This window comes from Balearica regulorum, chromosome 2, assembly GCF_011004875.1.
Source record: "Balearica regulorum gibbericeps isolate bBalReg1 chromosome 2, bBalReg1.pri, whole genome shotgun sequence".
Classification (NCBI taxonomy): Eukaryota; Metazoa; Chordata; class Aves; order Gruiformes; family Gruidae; genus Balearica; species Balearica regulorum.
In genome coordinates, this window is record NC_046185.1 from 32,698,986 (window position 1) to 32,719,870 (window position 20,885).

The window sequence follows — 20,885 nt, forward strand, 5'->3', positions numbered from 1 at the left end:
TGTCTTCATCTCAACCCATGAGTTTTACCTTTTTTTTTTCTTTTCGATTCTCTCCCCCATCCCACTGAGGGAGGAAGTGAGTGACCAGCTGTGTAGTTGAGCTGCCTGCTAGGTTAAACCATAACACATATTTGCTAGGTCTTCATGTAATATATGCGTCCTTTCTCTGTAAAAAAAAAATAAATTCAAGTCTTAGCATGCACCAACTGTTTTGATTCGCCAAGCGATGTTTATTAGGTAAATTGTATTAGCACACCAGATTTTAATTGTAATTTTGCTTCCTTCTTAACTGCCCCCTCCCACTCTAACCATGCATGGATCTCACGCTCATTGCAAACAAGGCAGAAAGGCACATTTGCAATGGGGATCATCAAAGACAGAGATGTGTTTGGAATTATTTTAGGGTAATTCCAGACAGCAGCAAAATAAATGTAAGAAGAAATAAGTCAAAGCTTTAAAGTGAAGATACTCTGTTTTCAGCTGAGCTTCAAATCTGCAAACTAATCTTTTGCTCAAAAATGTAAGTTCGGCATGCTGAAATCAGGGCTAAGCGGGCACATGCTTGCAGGATTAGGCCCACAAAGTCCACATTTACAATAAGTAAGTGATCTCTGTTTTAAACAATTTCTTTGTATCCATTGATTTATTTTTTTTGTAAACCAATTTTAAGAACAGACTTCCTCTTCAAGATAGTTTACTACCATGCAATAAATGCAGCTCCTTGGTAGCGAACAGTGAATTTCATAAGATTTTTTTAAGTGCATGGATTTAAACACGGTGCTGGACCAAACAATTAAGGTAAAAGTTGTCAAGACTGGGAAGGCATGGTTAGCAAAATAAAAAAAAAAACCCTGAAGTTCAAAGACACCGTCACATTTAAGTTTATTTTCACACTTGGAGAAATTAGTCAGCCTTTTGTTATGTATGAAAGACACAGAATATCCTTTCCTAAAACAAGCATTTATTCAGAGAAGGGATTTTACAAAAAAAAAAACCATCTTTCAGATGGAAAGAAATGTCTTTCAATGAATTTAGTAATACACCTAAACTCTTTATCAGAGTAGTTGTAATGGGACACATATATTTGTTATTATACATCCAAAGCAAAGAGAAAATAACTGTTAGCACCTTGCAATATATTTCCAAGATTTAAGACCTGAAACTTATGCCTTGCATAGACTCTGGTTCTACAAAATTGCAGATATTTAATTTTACTCCCTGGCAGAGTGGCTCCACCAAAGTTGCTGTCACTTTCCAGAGTGACCCTCTGCCTGCTTTTAAAACGGGGAGGAAGACTCCCAGTCCTCTTAAAAAAAGAGAGGGGAAAAAAAAAAGAAAAAGAAAAAAGAGAAAAAAATAATAAGGGGCAATGAAAGAGAGGAGAGGAGGGGAGAAGAGAGGAGAAAATTAGAAAGAAAACTTCAATAAATGCCTTTTTTGTACCTGTAAATGTAACATTATGAAAAAGAGCTACCACTAAAAGACACATAAGTTTACACAAATCATAAAATATATTTTATTATGATTTTTGAAAAATGCTTTTAAAAGCACAACACTAAAACCAAATGAACGTCCAAAACCCTGAAATGCAATTAAATTTTCATAATTTCAATACGGGTGAGTATCTGCAATGACCGTTGCTGCTACCAAACCTCCTCCCCTCCCTGAAACTGCACTTCTGAAAGTAGGAAAAGCAAGAGAAAAATATATTGATGGAAACTTACATCACCCCACCACCACCACCCCCCCAAACCCTTCTTTCTTCTGCAGCTCACTAAAGCAGAAGCGGGATTTTCGTAATTTGCCCTGGAGGAAATATTCATTTCTCCCACATTTGAGAGCCTCGTCCCACCGCAACAGACAACAACTGGCTTGAAACCCTCCCCTCGGTGAAGAGGACAACCCCACAAAAGCCTCTCGGTGCCATGGCGCTGATGTAAGCAGCTGACGTGGCCCACGGGCACAGTAAGGGCTGGATTGCCAACACATCCCGGGCACCAACAAACGGAGACCGGGACCGGTTCTCGTGCCCGACAGACGGTCCCCAGGTGCCTCCTGCCGAATGCCTCGCCCGCAGCATGGCCGGGAGGAGAAGGGCCACGTCCTGCGCTCAATGCCCAGCCATCGCTGGGCTCCGTGCAGCCTGTCGCACCGCTGGGTGAGCGGGGACCGGAGCTCTTGGAGAAAGTGTTGAGGCTGCTCTGCTTCATTTAAAGATAGATGTTTAAGAGTGCATTTCTGAAACCGAGCCTTCTCCTCTGTGAACTGAACTAGCACCCCTCCTCCTACGTGCAATCAAACCTCAGTTTACAATAATTCAACAGCAAGTAGGAGAGCTTTAACAGGAGGGGCAGTGAGAGCACAGGAGGTGGTGGCGAGGGCAGTTTCTTGCTCCTCAGGTTGAGCGTGCTGACCCACAGGCTGGAAGCCCAGAGGGGTACAAGTCTCCTCACGCCACCGGACCGGCACAGACAAAGCCTGACTTATGCACTGGGCTCTGGGGTGGATTCACGGCTGGGGACGTGGGTAGTGCCTCTGGCAGCCAGGAGTGAGGAGCCTGATTCCCACTACCACTGCCTTACACCACACTACCTCCTCAACGTTAGTAGTGCTGCTCTTAGGAAACTCCCCCTTCCCAGTGATAGTTTATCAAAATCCCTTTATTTGGCATGTTGTTCCTAATAAAATCTTTATTGGCATCTTCCTGTACTGCAAGACAGGAAGATAAAATAATTACCACTTTCTATTGGAGGAATAAGCTTTTCCACAGCTTGATAACAAAAATTTCCTGTGAACTTCCCACACTTCCAGAATTCTTCTCTTCATAGTTTTCCAGAAATATTTTTCCTTCCTAACCTGGTAAATTACTTTGAATTCTCACTAAATATATATATATATATACACACATTACATTTTAATGACTGTAAGATATAATCCTGCATTAAAAAGCAGCGTGTCAGTCAGTTCATGCTTTTTTCAGCACATACCCCAATGACAGGACAAATGATTTGTGCAGAAAAAGTAGCAACGGTAATTCAACAAAATGGGTGTTCTGGTGCAATGACAAAATTACATCCCTTGGTCTTGCTTAAATATAACAGAAGATTAGAACCTCCCAGACCTGAGTATCAATGGGAGTTTTGGGTGCACAATAAACGTAACTCCAAATCCCAGCTAAGCAGGGATCCTCTTGTGGTTTTGGGTTTCGGGGTAGGAGGGAATATGTCTCTTCTTCTCCCTGTCCCCCATAGTTAGATGAGAATACTTTAAGTACCAGACACATTTATTCTTAAAAATAAGAACATCGATAATAGTGGCCATGCTTTCCTGAGTTCCAGCAGTTTGTGACAACTGCAGCATGTAAGTTTTACTCCAAAATAAAATTTAAAAAGTATTAATTTTCCACTAATTTTATCCAATAATACAATCATTAACTAATGGTAGCAGCTTAAAGTCAAATCTAAAGTCATAAGCAAAAGATCTTTTCAAGCTGACAAGCAACAGCTGGAGAAAGACAGCAACGTTCCCAGAAGTACTTAGTTTTTCGAGAATTGAATCTTAACCAGAAATCATGTGCTTTGCGATCATGTCGCTACCCAGGAATATTGATATGCCAGTGAAGGTTAATATGTAATGCCAAAATAGCTGCTCTTCCAATAAATTTGACCAGGTCAGGAGACAATTGGATCTTTAAATTTAAAGTTGTTTAGAGAAACTATCCTCAGAAAACCTACTGAATAGAATCACGGAATAGGTTCATCCATGAACAGTGTCTTTCAGTTGTTAGCTATGCAATTTGCCGTATCTTCCTTTACAGTTTTAAAAGTTATTTTTGAAAGCAGTGTGAAAGAGAAAACTACATACATTTGCACTAATGCCCTGCATTAGACTACATCTTTCCAGAAGTCGCTTATTTGTAATTTTATTTAGTCAAATTATTTATATAGTAAAGCTAATATATCTCTTATTAAAACAGACAGCCCTATAAATCGTCAAGGTATTAAAGAGAAGTGGGACACCTAACGCCTGGGAAATTCTACAAAAATATTTCAGTTTTATTCTCTCTCCAAAGGTTTTACCCACAGCCGCAGCTTAATTCAAGTCCAGAGGGAGAGCTCTCTATTTACAGCTCGGCACCAACTGCATTTTCCAAAACGGGCAAACCGGTATCAGTCATTTAGACTAGGTAAGTCTCGGATGGGATAAACTTTTACACCTTCCAGACTCCTTTCATGAGTTCTTGATTAAAATAGACTGTTAAGATGATATTCATATAATCAGTCTTAAATTCTTTAATATTTCAACTCGTTGGTGTCTGTTCTTTCTTTAAAAAATAGGCAGTTATGTCTGCTGCACATAGTCTTCTTACTATGTCATCTTTTCAGAAAAAAATCACTGCTAAATCACTGAAATAATTACTTTGAAAACAAAGTGCATATAATGATTCAAAATATTTTAAAAAGCACAAAAAAGTTACAGTCAAAGCTTGAATATTTAAGCACCCTCCACACACAAATACATCAAATAACATTTATATCGAAATTGTATGCCACAGTTCAGGGTTAGATCATGTAACAGGGATTGATTGGGATCTAAATATACAATTAGGGACAAAGTACAGATCACACCATCTATTTGTCACTTTGACTAAAGAAAAAAGTTCCATACATATTGACCAAACAGACTCTTATCTTCTTAAAAAACAGCAGACGAGACCGTGCCACTACCAAAGAAAAGAGCAAAACTCCTATTAACACTCCAACATCACCTTTCAGAGTCATGTTCCCACCAACGTGTAAAACTACTGCACTTACTTTTGCCATCAACCATATTATTTAAAAAAAAATGTAAATTGAGGCAATTGTCAGTCTTCCTGATGTTTCAGCCAGAAAACTAGCATAACCAAAGCAGCTAAAGAAGTTTTCCTTTATATTTTACACCCTGACAATTTACTAGCATCTGCATAAAATACCTCATTTTCTGAGCATACATGCATTATCACAAGAAATTGGAAGAACTACTTGCGTAGAAGGAAAGTTGATCCTGCGGATATGGTTTTGCATGACTGGAGCTTTATAGTGCAGCTTTTTCAAAACCTTTGAGTTTTGAAAGCGCCAGTCTCTAAGTGCCAGACTCTAGAAAGAGCTAGTCATAAATTTGCTTGCATGACACCAGGTACTGTTCCCCCCAAAAAGAAGAGTTCTGTGGCATTCTCTGACCTGCATACATCAGCAGATTCAAATGTGCATGAAGGGAAGTTTTCAGACAATACTTGGCAGAAGAGGGAAAAAAAGGACAATAAATGAAAAAAAGAGTGACAACTTAACACACGTCTAAGAACTAGATAATGTAGCCATTAGTGAGGCAAAAGCCTTGTCCAAATTCAAGATCTGAACCATCTGTCACATCCAGCCTGGCACACATTAAGGGATCAAGCAAAGACAGGTGCTTGATCTTTCTATGGAGCTGTGTTGATATCGATCACTATCCCTTGTCCAAACAGTACGGTAGTGATCTGAAATTATTACTTAAGTCAACCTGCTCAAAGCCGAAGGGGTGGAAAACACTCTCACTCTTGAATCTTGTCACAATACTTCTGAAGAAGGATTAATTTCTTTTTTTTCCAAAGAAAAACTCATGAGAAATGTATACCGAATCCAAAGCAGAGTGTAGCCCAGAGACAAGTAAAGAGGGCTAAGTACCTCCTCGTACCTGAATGAAGTGGCACGATGCCAGTATGAGAGAACGGGGCGGGGGAAACCATCCTGAGCCATCTACACCTTAGTCAACTCCATATATTTGCTCCTTGATATTCACACCTCGGTATCTATCCACTCTTAGATAAGCACTCTTATGAGAAGGGAGAGGGGTTATGGAATCAGCTCTGTGTTCATGTGGAGCAGGAAAAGTGATACAGAACTCAAAAAGTGTGTTGGGCGGGAGATGTGAAGGGGCTGCTATAAAGACATTTCCTACCCAGTTTTATTCCAAGCATTTTCACCTGCACCAAAACATCAATTTTTGCATTCTGAATTTACCTAGAAAAACACGTCACGACAGCTCTGTCTTTTAGAACTTGAGCTTCTTCTACACGAAAACACCTTCCTGAGCCATTCACCATCTTTTCTTAATCCTCTCAGATTTCTCACGATGAGCTGTCGGGGGGGGGGGGGGGGGTGGGGGGGTGTGGGGGGTGGGGTGTACGGGACACGGAGAAGAGGAGGGGGGGATGCGTGCAGAAAATCATCCACTTTGCACTTTCGACCTGATGTCAGCAGCCTGGGGTAACCCTCGGCCTGAGACGGAGCCCTCATGGCAGTCCCGCCTCCGCGACCCACCCAGGGACAACGGAGCGGGCCACAGGGCGCTGCGGAGCAGCTCAGACACCAAGTCTCTTGCCTCCAAAAGAGCGACTCCAGATCACGGTTGGGTTTTGGTATTTGGTTTGTTGGGGTTTTTTTTGTTTGGTTTTTGGTTTTTTTTAAAGGATTTCCTCCCCGCGGATGAGCGGCTCTTTCCACGCACACTGCCAAGGTCCATCCTTCACTCCCTGGCCGCGCACACGGCACTGGGCGTGTAGCCGGGGCTCTATGTAACCCCCGCCGGCACGGCACGGCCCCGCCACAGCCGCTCCGGGCCGCCCGCGGGGATCCCGACGGCGCTCGCCGCTGTCGCCCTCCTCCGGGCGCGCCCCGGCCCCTGCCCGACGCCGGTCCTCTCCGCCCGTCCCGGGACGCTTGCCCACCTCCCCCCGTGGCGGAGCGGGGATGCCTCCTCCCCTGGCGACCGGCCAGCCGCCCGCTCCCGCCTCGCCGCGCTGAGGCCGCGGAGCCCGGCACAGCGGCGGGGAGCACCGCGGCCGCCGGCGGAGCAGAAAGTGAAAGTACCTGCCGCCGGCGGAAGCCCCATGGGAAAAGCCAAGCCCGGCCGTCCCGCAACCGCGTCTGACAGCGCCGTGCGCCCCCAGGACAGGCGGGCGGCGGGGGGCTGCTGAGCCCCGCCCGGCCGCCGCGGCTCCTCTCGCCCCCCCTGCGCGGCGCTCCGCGGGCTGCAGGCACCATGGGCGAGACGGCGCCGCCACCATGACCGCGGAGCCGCCGGCGCAGCTCCCTGACACCCCCCCCGCGGACCATGTTCCATGGTAAGGAGCGCGCACCGCACCGCACCGCACCGCACCGCGCCGCTCCGCAGACGGCGGCGGGCAGAGCCGCGCGGGGCGCCCCGCTCCACCGGGCTGGGCTGGGCTCCGCCGCGACGCTCCGCCACGCTCCGCGTCCCCGGCCGCGCTGGCTTCTCACCGGCTCCGCTGTCTCCGCGCTCCCGGCCCCGCCGCTTCGTCCGCTGTGGCGGCGCGGTGCCGTTCGGTGCCCTTTTAAACACGCGGTGACGGCCGGGGAAATTCCCGGTTTTGCTTTTTTTTTCCCCTCTCCCCATAGAATGAAAGTAAAAGCGCCCGCTTCCCATCCCGTCCGCTGCCGGGAAGCGGGGCCAGGGAGTGGCGGAGGCAGCGGGACGGTGCGGGGCGGAGGAGCTGCGGGGAAGCGTTCCTCTGCGCCGCTCCGCGCTGCACCGCGGGCACCTGCCGCCCCGCGGGGCTCGCCCGGAGCAGGTGCCGCGCAGCGCCGGGGATGCCTCGCCCTCGGGCCGGCGGAGCCCCGTGTCATCGCCCGGCGGGCGGCAGGAGTGACCCGCAGAGCCGCGGCGCGCCCGTCCGCACCTTTGCAGGGCTGAGCGAGGCAGAGGGAGAAGCAGCCGCCCTTAACCGCTCCCCTCGGGGACTGCGGGCTGCGGAGCGGGGCTGGGCGGCCGGGGCCGGGGGACAGAGGTTACCGCCCGCGGAGATGTGGGCGGTTTGTGGGGGGCCGGGTGAGCCCGCAGGCAGGCTGCTGCGGGGAACTCGCGGGGTCCGGCCGGGAACACGCCCTAGGTGGGGGTACGCCTGCAGTGCCACTTTCAGGCTGCCTGCACGGGTGGGTTTTTTTAATTAAAAAAAAAAAAAAACCACAAGAGGGGCTTTTTTTCCATTTGGAAATACTGGAATGCTAACTCTTCCTGGCTTTTCTCAGAGAATTTTTTGGGGCTTTCCAGATAGGAGTTTTTGGGAGTTTACTGAAAGGATGGGGTATTACCAGTAATACACGCTCCCTTTCTTTTGAATTGCCGCTCGTATGGAGCACTATCAATTCTGCTTCTTTTAAAGTTACCTAACTTTAAGAAAAATCCTATAAATTTTCAGTCTAAAGCTCCTGGAACTTTTCATGACACTTGTCTAATGAGTTCTGGAGGACTCATGTAGGAACATCTGAATGGGTTTCATCGCAATCCTGCAAAGGGTCAAGGGACCTTATGAGTGTGCAATATCTCTTTCAGAATTATCTGCTTTGATTCTGCAATTTCCTCATTTAAAAAAGATTCACAATCTGAAAAAGTAAATATAAAAAGTAAATATAAAAGAAGTAACTTTACATTTTTCACCTATTATCTCTACTTGTTGCTGGACGAACCAAGTTTTAAGTGATGGAATCTGTTAGACTGATTCAGATTGTTATTTGTGTCTTTTGAAGCAGCATATCCAAGTTGCTTGTACCATTGCTATTTGAAAACAAGCGCTGCAGTTCTTTTTTTTGCACTGGAATCAAGAGGTGCAATGGTATATTGGAAAAATGTTGTCCTGTAATTGAGTTCTTGCAGTTTTTTGTAAACTTCTTTTAAGATATTAAATCTCCGTCTTGCAAACTGATAATTTACTTGGGACAGATTTTTTTTCTCACTAAAATTTGGCAGGCAGCTTGCCACAAGAATAATTTTGGAATTCAGCTTGTACAGGTAAAAATCTTCCAGTCCTGTTTCTAGGACAGGGGTGTACATCGCAGCATGTTCATGAGTAATCTATCAGGAAAAAAAAAAAAAAAAGGCTTTGGTAGTCAGGAAAAGTGATATGCATTCTGCTTGGAAGCAGCAGTGTGCGGTGGGAGTCAGCTAGGATGGGCTGTGAGGGACTGTCTTTCTCTGAATGGTAGATGAGCTCATGGTGTGACTGTGGGTCTTGCATCACGGGGCTTAGGTGGCTCGGTAAAGATTATGGTCAAGTTTCATTGCTTTCTTCTTAGTTATTCAAGATTCCTCTCTGAGGCTGGGATTTACTAGTGACCCCCAAGTCGAGAGACGCCCGTCTCTGAGTGCTGGACTGGCTGTACCCAATGCTCCCATCCTCGCCAGAGAGAAAGGAAAGTAGCAGCTAGGGTCAGGGCATCCCTTCTGCTTTTCCTGGCTGCAACTCCACAGTTACTCTGTATGCGGTTGTTGTTCTTACTGAGTAGAAGAGATGGGTAGAAACAGCTCATACTAGTCCATGAATGTTCTGTGATCTTTGCTAATCCTCCAACCTAAATATCTAGCTCTGTTTTTTTTTCCAAAATCTTCCATTTAAATGTCATCCTAGTCAGTCTAGCTGTAGGCCAGAGTTCAATTATGAGCTGTCTAATCCTGATATTGTCCTGTACCCAGTCTCCCCCATTCCCAGCATCAGGCTGGTCACCTGCAGCCTCCAGTTACCCTGTAAGTACCTTTAGGGTCTTTTGATATTTTGGTCTTTTCTCACAGAACTCATATTTTCCTGGATGTCATGCAAGGACAGAAGACCAGAGGTCTGAGCAAAGCAAGATGGTCCACTGAAGGGAGAAACAAAGTGAGGGGCAGTGAGATTTGCTCCAAAAGATTGCAAAAATCTTGCAGAGAAGGGTGTGTTGCCGCCTTATCTCATGTTATGGCCACTAGTATGAATTTGTACATTCGGTCAGCCCAAAAATGTGTTTAAACACCCTTTTGATGTAAAAAAGTGGTCGTGGGCATTTGTAGAATTTATCGTATGAAAAATGGACAATTAGGATGAGATTCAGCTGCAGATTAAGACACTTGAATGTCTATACCTATCTGACACTTACTTGTCTACATATGTACTAGGTGGTTATGGTCCAATTATGGTCAATGGAGAGACCTCGTCAATGCTTGCAGTGAATCCTGGAGATGAATTCAGCCCAAGTAAACACCAAGTGGCTGATCAGCTCAATAGCCGTAGGCTCTTAACTATGCTGGCTAAATCATCCTTGAGTATGAGGGAGTTTAGACACCAAATAGTGTCTTAATCTGGAGCTGAATCCTTCCCTCAAGGTACAAGTCATTTGGTTGTACAAAGATCTCTTTTAAACTATTTTAACAGATTACAGCATGTATTTGTTAATACAGCACACATTCCATGGCATTTAATATGTATTTAACTACTCTTGTTGTAATCCAGCCTTTTTTAGATCTATCTTTCGCGTTCTGCCACTGCTCCTTGTTCTGTCTCCAGTGAATTCATCTAGTTGTGCAATGGGAAATAAAACAACTGAAATCCGTGTGAAGTATGAGAATATACTAAGCCATGACATCGATGAGCTGGTAGGTAATAGCTCTTGGGCTTTCAAAAAATGTTGATTATTTTTAGATGATAGCAAATAATAATAAAAACTCTAATGTTAACATGCAATAAAAGACCAATCACACATTGACCTCAAATGGTGGCTTTATTTGACGGAGTGCGACAATTCCGTCTCTTTAAAATCTCTGAAATCTGTGGATATTGCATATTTGCATGTACAAATACTGTGATACGCATTTTTGTGCCCGTGCACCATGTGGTTAGACACATGTACCATTTGGCCCTAAATAGTATAATATATTACATTAATAAGTACTCTTTTCTGAAGTAATTTCATGACTACTTCTGTTTATATCTTCTTATCGAGAGAAGAAATCATTACACAACCTGTCATCTGTTCTACTAATTGTAGACTTCTTGACTGAAGTTTTGTGTTGTCCATTGAATACAAATGCACAGAGGCACAAAATTCATACAGCAATAAATGTTTCTGTTAATATGTCTTGTTCAGCCAACAAAGAATGAACTTTTTTAGATGGCAGCAGGGAAAAACTTAACTTTCTCAGTTGTAAATCTCCTCCATTATGGCTTTATCAGCTAGATTTATTACAGCTTTGCAAAACAGTATCATAACAGTTTACTGATCCATGCCCAAAACCTACCTTCCAACTCTTCATCATGAATTATTAACAATTAAATTCATCTGTCAAGAACACTTTCATGGGAGAAAGCACTTTCCATAGTTGGATTAGCAGAGCATTTCTATGAAAATGGGATTTTTCTGGCCGTTTGTCACTAAATGAGAACCCACCATTCTGTTGCAGTCTTAAATCAAGACCTATTTGCATGAAATACAAGTGATACACAGTGCTTTTCCAAAGGTGGCATCAGGAGCCATTGTATTTCTTGTTATGATCCACCACTATCCTTCAGAGCATTATGCCAGTGGTTTCCAACCTTTCTCTACCAAGACACATCAGCCCTCATCTCGAAATAAAATACCTTTAGGGTCAGGGAATGATCATTTAATCTTCAAAAACATTCTGATCATGTTGTGTTTGTTGAGATTATGGAGAAGGGTACTTCTCCATAGATAAATGACCTTGTCCTGAACAAGGCACCAAAGTTGGAGAAAATATTCATGGCCATATTAGAACAGATAAGTAGCCAGTTTAGTTTCTCATCTTATTTCTGACAAAGACAAGTGTTTCCTAGAGAAAAAAAAAATAAACCCTCTAGGTGAGCAGTTATAAGATAGCTGACCTATAAGAGAAAACAATACGACAGGAACAGCAGCCTCTGGGAGGCAGATCCTGCTGTCTTCCTGTGATGGGGAACCATGAGGCACATCCCAGCTCTGCTGGAGCTGCAGGGTCAGTGAAGGTTTTGAAAGTCTTTGTCTTTTTTATTGTAATATATATTACAGTTTTTTAAGAGACTGTATAAGAACTAAAACTGCTATCCAATCAATTAATTAATTAAATAAAACCTTAATGAATTAATGTTTGTGAAAGTTAATAGGGATGTACTGAACTCTGAAGCTTTTACTTCCTAGAACAGGCATGCACAAGCAACTACTGTGCAAGTTTTCTTCATTTTTCTATCTTTATTTTTCCCAGTTTAAGAGAATCATAGAATCATAGAATGGTTTGGGTTGCAAGGGACCTCAAAGACCATCTAGTTCCAACCCCCCTGCCGTGGGCAGGGACACCCTTCACTAGACCGGGTTGCCCAAAGCCCCATCCAACCTGGCCAAGAGAGTCATTTGTCTTCTATGTAAAATCAGTGTATAGTCTTGTCACTATAACTTTACAGCAGATACTATGGACAGTGCTGTTTGGGTGATAGCAGCTGCCAGTAGGCACTTTCCTGCATTGCAGAGCCAAAGTCAGTAACTGTCAGTCCCTCAGCCTAATGTTTGGAGGCAGTTATGGAGATGACTAGTGGGTTATATACAGGAACTCCATAAGTTAATTTGATTTTCACTAATGCCTTTTCTGAGGCCAGGATTTCCCTTAGGTTAGGCCAGTAACTGCCTTCAGAAATGGTTACTCTACGTTATACTAAGGATGATCTGAGAAAGTCAGTGAGAATGGGTAAATCCCTTAGCAGTTAGCAAATGAAGACACAGATATATAGGTTTTAGGGTGACGATTGATTGATTGATTGATTGATTGTTACATCTTGATGCTGTGGGACTGCAGAAAAACTTCATTCTGTTATGGTACAAGCAGAGATGTGTATTATCTTCCAGATGCTGGGGATTTTGTCAGTGAATATTTGACTCCCTAAACTCTTGGTTTTGAAAACACTTCCTGGGTGAAGTTCTATTCATCATGGGTGAAATTCTGAAATACAGGCAATGTTACACAAAAATCTGCAGAATGACTTTAAGAATTAAGTTGTCGACTTCATATGCATGCCTAAATGAGGAGTTATAACACAATATCGTCATGAGCTGCCTTTTTTTTAAAGCCATACTGGTGATATTTGGTTATCTGGAGACAGGCTGAAGAAGAAAGTGAAGAATTTTGTTAAGTTGGGTTTAGTTGTCATCTTGATGACAAACATGAAAGTAGAAGGAAAAAAACCCCATAATAAACCATTGATAAAAGGTTATGGTCATGCAAAGGAAGCAAGTGATACTGCTTAGGACATCTTCTGTTAGTGCATATGTGAAGTGAGTGCTACAATGTGTTTAGATGTGTGGGGCATGTATTTATTGAGACAAACATTGACAAACATTGTTTGATGTCTATGTAAGATTTAAATATTTCTGTATGTTTTAAAATGCCAAAGAACCAAGTAATTTGATAGAATATGAAGCTTTAAAATGAATAGGTTTGTGTACAGTTCTGGGATCCCCAGTATGAGAGAAATATGGAGCTATTGGAAAGAGTCCAGCAAAGGTCCAAGAAGATAATTAAGGGACTGGAGCATCAGCCCAGTAAAGAAAGGCTGAGGGAGCTGGGACTGTTTAGCATGGAGAAGAGGAGGCTCGGACGGGGGTGGATCTTACTAACGTCTATACATACCTGAAGGGAGGGTGCAAAGAGGACAGAGCCAGGCTTTTCTCAGTGGTCCCCAGTGACAGGACTTGGGGCAATAGGCACAGACTGAAACACAGGAGGTTCCCTCTGAATATCCTGAAAGTTTTTCACTGTGAGGGTGACCGAGCACTGGCACAGGTTGCCCAGAGAGGTTGTGGAATCTCCACCCTTGGAGATACTCAAAAGCCAGCTGGACATGGTCCTGGGCAACTGGCTGTAGGTGGCCCTGCTTGAGCAAGGGGGTTGGACCAGATGACCTCCAGAGGTCACTTCCAACCTCAGCTATGCTGTGATTCTAGGTGATACTGTGAATACCCTTAGAAACTGTAGCTGGATTGGGGTTTTCTTTGCCTGCTTGCCAATGAAAAGCTCAGAATTGTACATTGACCTTGCTACACCTGAGGAGATGCTACAGAACAATTTAGCATTGGCATTACCAGCTGTTAGAAATTTGGCTCACTTGATTAAAAGTACTTCCATGTTAAAACATATATGATATTTTACAGGTAAATATATCTGCAGAATATCGTGACAGGTGCTGCAAGAATAAAAAACATGAAAATAGCAAAGTGTTTTTCTGCAATGATACTCAGGTAAAATTTAACTTCTCAGAATTTACTTTAAAGAATACAAACTCAAATGAGTTCTTTGTACAGTCTAGTCCCTGAATAACATATTGTGATAGTGATAGAGAGTAATATTACCTTTTAGTAATCAAATGATAATATTCAGCAGTAAATTGGTATTTTAAAATTAAATTATTAAGCAATTCCATATCCCAGAAATCTTTTTTTTTTTTTCCTACTATAAAGATTCTTTTATATTTTTAATCCAAAATCGTACAGAAAACTTATTTTATTTTGCCAATGGAAGTAAACATAAAAATTTCCCAACATCTGTTTTCAGTTTTCTGCAGAAAATCATATTAGCTAAGCTTTTCACTTCAGATCTGAAAGCTTTAAAAATAATAGTTCGGGCAGATCTCAAATGATGGAAAACACAGTTGTCAGCCGTTGCTGCAGATTTAATTGTCACTTGATAAAAGGACTGACTCCAAAAATCATGCACTGTTTTCCTGACTGGATCAGCTGATTTCATTACAACTAAGATTTCTCCCTAACATCCTTTCACTATTATTATTACTACTACTACAAATTGATACTTTAAATATTTTGAAGAGATGGCAGGTAGGTCAGATTAGTCATGTATTTTGTTGGAAAAGAATGGTGCTATGGTGAAAGCAAAAGAAACTAACGGTAACTGATGGAGCTTTTTTTTAAAGACAAACCAACATTATAAAGAATTAATGGTGCACAGACTTTTCAGGACATATTTTTTCTTGCTTTCTTTACAGGAAATAGAATCACTACAGAGTATGGCATGCAACATGCTCAGATTCTTTCATAAGCAAAAAATCAGCAAAGAGTTTAGATGGAAAGCAGCATTAGTCTCATGTGGGACATTACAGGTTCTACAGTGCAAATGTGAAAGACATAAAAAAGAAAAGGTGAGTGGTAGTGATGGTCTACAGTTTATTGGACATATGTGACTTACTCCTTAGAGCTCTTCAACACAGACTATCATTATCTACCTCTCAAAGGTACAAGTACCATGCACATGTTATATGCATGATGAATTTTGCTCTGTAGAGCATATGTCTTGTAATAGACATTAAGCCCAGCGCAAAGACTGAGAAAGACAGTGATCTGGAAGTCTATAGTAAAGTTTTATGCTCTCGTTCAGTACTGAAATACCTGAATTAATTCTCCAGTAGAAGACAAAGACCACACTTGTGCAAAGAGGGCCTTGAACTTCTCTAGCGTATAAAATCATAGCTGTTACTTGTCATTGGGGTTCTACCCTAAGATTAATTTGGTTTGTTTCAACAAGTAGTGGGAATTTCTCTCCTTTCCTTATTCCCTTTGATCTTTATTTTAACTACAATATCTCAAACTTAACAAGAACAGTTAGATATGAAAAGATTTGGATTTTTAGTCGTTGGCAGAATCTGGTCCTTGGTTTTGTCACTCAAATCTAGCACAATGATCTCTACATTACTTTAGCAAAGGAAGAGCCTTCTTTTAAATGTGGCTTACAGTTACCTATTGAACACAAAAATATTGACCAACATCAAAAAGCCTCTCCATAGGCACCAAGGGATATAATTCTTTATGACTGGCTTAAACAGTCAGATTGAAGGCTGCATTTAACTCCTTTTTTTTCTCCTTGAAATGAAGACACTCTTATAATCTAGGACCAGATCTTCAAAGTAATGTCGGTGTCTGTATTTTGTGTAGCCACCTGTGGTGAATCCAACATTTCTCTTGCCATAAAAGGTATCCCAGTGAAGTCATAGAAGTCAAAGAGTGTCACCCTTGAAAGTTCTTCCTAACCTTGTGGTTGCCTGGTTTTATATAAAGACCAATTAAAATAATTTGGTAAAAATCATGAACAGTCATTGGATATGGACCACAAGACATACCACGGTTGTCTTGTCTCTGGGTGAGATCCTGAACACTAGGCCTCAGCACCAACCCCTGGGAACAGGTCTGTCTTGTTCCACCAGTCTCAGGGTACCACACATGTAGTCATATCTTTGGAAGTTTGGCTCGCAATTTAATTGGCTTTATTTTTCCAGTCCTTCAAATAATGGAGAGTAAATTTTAAACCACTGACAGAAGACATACACACACTGGTTTCAGCTGTCCCTACTTGCTGCGTGTTAAAACATGAGGGGCAGGGGTGGCAGCAGGGCTGTGCTCAGAGTGAGAACATCAGAGTGATGTAGGCTGTGTGCTGCCATGGCACGTTTTGTGAGTAGCCCAACCTTCTGGCTTAATTACCGTGTAAGGTACCTCCATTATTTATTGAGATGTCATGGTATCTATTTTAAAAGATGTCTGTATGAAAAGATTAAGCAGTTCTCATTTAACAATACAAACTATTCTTTTTCAGGTATGCATGCAGGTAAATATGCATAATAAAGAAGATACAGAACAGTCCAAAAAGAAATGTAACCAAGAATTTTGTGAACTGAAAGAAAATATATCTAGCCTTCGATCCTGCTGGAATAAATTTGAAAAAATAATTTCCAGGTGAATCCTGCTCGCTCTTTTCTTTTGAAGTGGCATTACTTGGTATCTTTGCATTTTATATGCATTCTTTGAGTAACTCTGCTCACTTATATGAACGCTTTATGCCAGAATTCTGTTGGAAAGCTACTGTACCTTGTTCCTGGAGATGGAGTAAACAGAAACAGCTAAACCAAGCTGCCGAAATCCAAGAAGTGGAAATAAAAGACCAGTGTTTGAAACAAAGAACTCTGCAGAAGGCTGTGTCCCACCTTTGTGCTCTGGAAACTACGTTGAATTTTCTGATCTTTTGTGTAACTTTATAATACCATCATATGAAAGCAATCTACTTACATGTCTACTGCAATTTATAAAAACATCTTACAAGCTGCAGGTGAAGAAAACAGAATGGAAAAGTAGCTGGTTTCTTTATATAAAATGCATCAAGGACCAAAACAATTTACCAATCATCTGATCTTGGGTCTGTTCTGCTGATGCAATAAAGTTTTCAGCATGGGTATCTAATGGGTCTGCAAACTGAGTTAGGTTTGGAAAAACAGGGAAAAGGTTAACTTTTTGAAAAAATTAGGAAGAATACTGATTTTTGAGAGATGTAGCACACACCTACTGGCTGAAGTAGAGGCAAGACAGCAAGACCTATGGAAGGCGGAAAAGGAGATGCCTGAATGCAAGTTTGTTCAGCTGACTGGAAACAGCACTAACCTTATGTATTTGGTTGTCCTAGAGTTAGCTGCAGGAGGAGCTAGAATTTCTTACCTTCAGATTGTGATTTCTTATATGCAATTATTTTATATAACGTGTTCAACATGTTAGACAAACGTTGACTTAAAATGTGTTAATATTTTCAGAGAATAATATATTGGCATTTAACTAATAAAGTGTTCATATTTAATTTTGGATAAATAGAAGTATTTTTATAGTTGTTTATAACTCTTTTGCAGTTTCTTACTTTGATATTATAACTCCTTTGGTAATAAAATATTTGTCTACTATGGAATTGGGCTGTTGAATTTTTGGGTGTCATTACTCCTTTTTAAGCTTTTTTTCACAGCTAGTCATTAAAAGCACAGCTGGCAATGTAACCTCCTGCTGCTTGGGACTTCCCATTATGAAATACCTATTTCTTAGTTGCTTATAACCTGGCCAGTTTAGGTAGACACTTCCATCCCAGGTATCTGCCTTGGACTGCAGGGTCCAAAGTGGCAATGCTTGTGCCGTTGCATCCAGCTTGGGAATAAGGCAGGACAAGCAGAGCAGCAACAAATGCTCCTTACCTGCCTCCCAAGATGAGAACCAGAAGGCAAACCGCCTCAAGGGTGTGTATGGCTATGATGGATCCTCTTGCACCCCTCCAGGGAAACCTCCGTGCTCCATTAGCTCTCTGAAATGCCTGTACACCCACGCACACAGCATGGGGAATAAACAGGAAGAACTAGAGGTCTGTCTGTGGTCACAGGGTCGTGATCTCATTGCAGTTACAGAGAATTGATGGGATAGCTTGCATGACTGGAATGCTGTCATGGGTGGCTACGTACATTTTAGGAAAGAGAGTCCAGCAAGGGGAGGTAGTGGAGTTGTTCTTTATGTGAGAGAGCAACTGGAATGTATCAAGCTCTGCCTCGGGGTGGATTATGAACGTGTCAACAGCTTATGGGTAAGAATCAAGGGGCAGGCTAATATGGGTGACACTGTTGTGGCTGTTTACTACAGGCCACCTGATCAGGAGGAGGAAGTTGACGAAGCCTTCTACTGACAGCTGGAAGTAGCCTCACGATCGCAGGCCCTGGTCCTCATGGGGGACTTTAACCACCCTGATATTTGCTGGAAAGGCAACATGGCACGTACAGTCCAGGAGGTTCCTTCAGAGCACTGATGATAACTTTTTGACATAGGTGGTAGAGGAGCCAATAAGGAGAGGTGTGCTGCCAGACCTTGTACTAACAAACAAAGAAGAATTGGTTGGGGATGTGGGGTTGGGAGCAACCTTGGCTACAGTGACCATGAGATGGTAGAGTTTAAGATCTTGCGTGGAGGGAGCAGTGCAATAAGTAGGATTACGACCCTGGGCTTCAGGAGAGCTAACTTTGTCCTCTTCAAAGACCTACTTGGGAGAATACCATGGGTTAGGGCTCTAGAAGGTAGGGGGGGTCAAGAGAACTGGTCAGTATTCAAGCACCGCTTCCTCCAAGCTCAAGATCAGTGCATCCCTATGAGTAAGAAATCAAGCAAAGGAGGGAGGAGACCTGCATGGATGAGCAACATGCTTCTGGAAAAAGAGGGAAGGAAGTTTACAGAACATGGAAAAAGGGACCGGCCACTTGGGAGGAATATGTGAACCCTGTCAGAGTATGCAGGGATGCAGTGAGGAAGGCTAAGGCCCACTTGGAATTAAATCTGGCAAGGATTGTCAAGGACAACAAGAAGGTCTTCAAGTGCATCAGCAGCAAAAGGAAGACCAGGGAAAATGTGGGCCCACTGCTGAATGAGGTGGGTGCCCTGGTGATGGAGGATACAGAGAAGGCGGAGTTACTGAATGCCTTCTTTGCTTCAGTCTTTACTGCTAAGGCCGGCCCTCAAGAAACCCAGACCCTGGAGATAAGAGAGAAAGTCTGGAGAAAGGAAGACTTTCCCTTGGTCAAGGAGGATTGGGTTAGAGAACATCTAGGCAAATTCCACATCCACAAATCCATGGGCCCCGATGGGATGGACCCACGAGTGCTCAGGGAGCGGGCAGATGTTATTGCTAAGCCACTCTCCATCATCTTTTAAAGGTCATGGAGAACAGCAGAGGTGCCTGAGGACTCAAGGAAAGCCAGTGTCACTCCAGTCTTCAAAAAAGGTAAGAAGGAGGACTCAGAAAACTACAGGACAGTCAGCCTCACCTCCATCCCTGGAAAGGTGATGGAACAGCTCATTCTGGTTGTCATCTCTAAGCATGTGGAGGAAAAGAAGGTTATTGGGAGTGGTCATCATGGATTCACCAAGGGAAATCATGCTTGATCAATCTGATAGCCTTCTGTGATGGCATGACCGGTTGGGTGGATGAGGGGAGAGCAGTGGATGTTGTCTACCTCGACTTCAGTAAGGCTTTTGACACTGTCTCCCATAACATCCTCATTGGCAAGCTTAGGAAGTGTGGGCTAGATGAGTGGACAGTGAGGTGGATTGAGAACTGGCTGAACGGCAGAGCTCAGGGGGTTGTGATAAGCAGCACAGAGTCTAGGTGGAGGCCTGTAGCTAGCGGTGTGCCTCAGGGGTCAGTACTGGGTCCTGTCTTGTTCAACATATTCATCAATGACCCGGATGAAGGGACAGAGTGTACCCTCAGCAAGTTTGCTGACAGTACAAAACTGGGAGGAGTGGCCGACACACCAGAAGGCTGCGCTGCCATTCAGCAAGATCTGGACAAGCTGGAGAGTTGGGCAGAGAGGAACCAAATGCAATTTAACAAGGGCAAGCGTAGGGTCCTGCACCTAGGGAGGAATAACCCCAAGCACCAGTACAGGTCAAGGGTTGACTTGCTGGGAAGCAGCACTGTGGAGAGGACCTGGGAGTCCTGGTGGACAAGCAGCTCTCCGTGAGCCAGCAGTGTGCCCTCATGGCCAAGAAGGCCCATAGTATCCTGGGGTACATTAAGAAGAGTGTTGGCCAGCAGGTCGAGGGAGGTTATCCTGCCCCTCTACTCTGCCCTGGGGAGGCCACATCTGGAGTACTGTGTCCAGTTCTGGGCTCCCCAGTTCAAGAAAGACAGGGAACTACTGGAGAGAGTCCAGTGGAGGGCTACAAGGATGATGAGGGGACTGGAGCATCTCTCTCATGAGGAAAGGCTGAGAGAGCTGGGTCTGTTTAGTCTGAAGAAGAGAAGACCAAGAGGGGATCTTATCAATGCTTATAAATATCTAAAGGGTGGATGCCAAGAGGATGGGGCCAGGCTCTTTTCAGTGGTGCCCAGTGACAGGACAATGGGCACGAACTGGAACGCAGGAAGTTCTGTCTCAATATGAGGAAAAACTTCTTCACTTTTGAGGGTGACCAAGCCAGTGCTTGGCACAGTCTGCCCAGAGAGGCTGTGGAGTCTCCTTCTCTGGAGACATTAAAAACCCACCTGGATGCAATCCTGTGCAACCTGATCTAGATGATCCTGCTTTAGCAGGGGGGTTGGACTACATGATCGCCAAGAGGTCCCTTCCAACCCCTACTGTTCTGATTCTGTGACTAAATATTTGTGGAAAGCTTTAGTTAAGTCAGCCTGTTGTTTCCTGGTTCAGAATATGGTAACATGTATTTTTATCTGTGCTAAAATACATTTTCCATGGAACTACT

General features: G+C 43.4%; 1 protein-coding gene across 1 annotated transcript; it reads left to right on the top strand.

Moving 5' to 3' along the window:
• The first annotated feature begins 6,526 nt into the window (after positions 1 to 6,526).
• IL7 (interleukin 7) lies at positions 6,527 to 17,529 on the top strand. Its single transcript, XM_075743841.1, has 5 exons — positions 6,527 to 7,141; positions 10,298 to 10,440; positions 13,977 to 14,063; positions 14,825 to 14,977; positions 16,426 to 17,529. Exons 1-5 carry the CDS (start codon positions 7,132 to 7,134, stop codon positions 16,567 to 16,569), a joined length of 537 nt encoding a protein of 178 aa, XP_075599956.1. The 5' UTR covers positions 6,527 to 7,131; the 3' UTR covers positions 16,570 to 17,529.
• Positions 17,530 to 20,885: the final 3,356 nt, after the last annotated feature.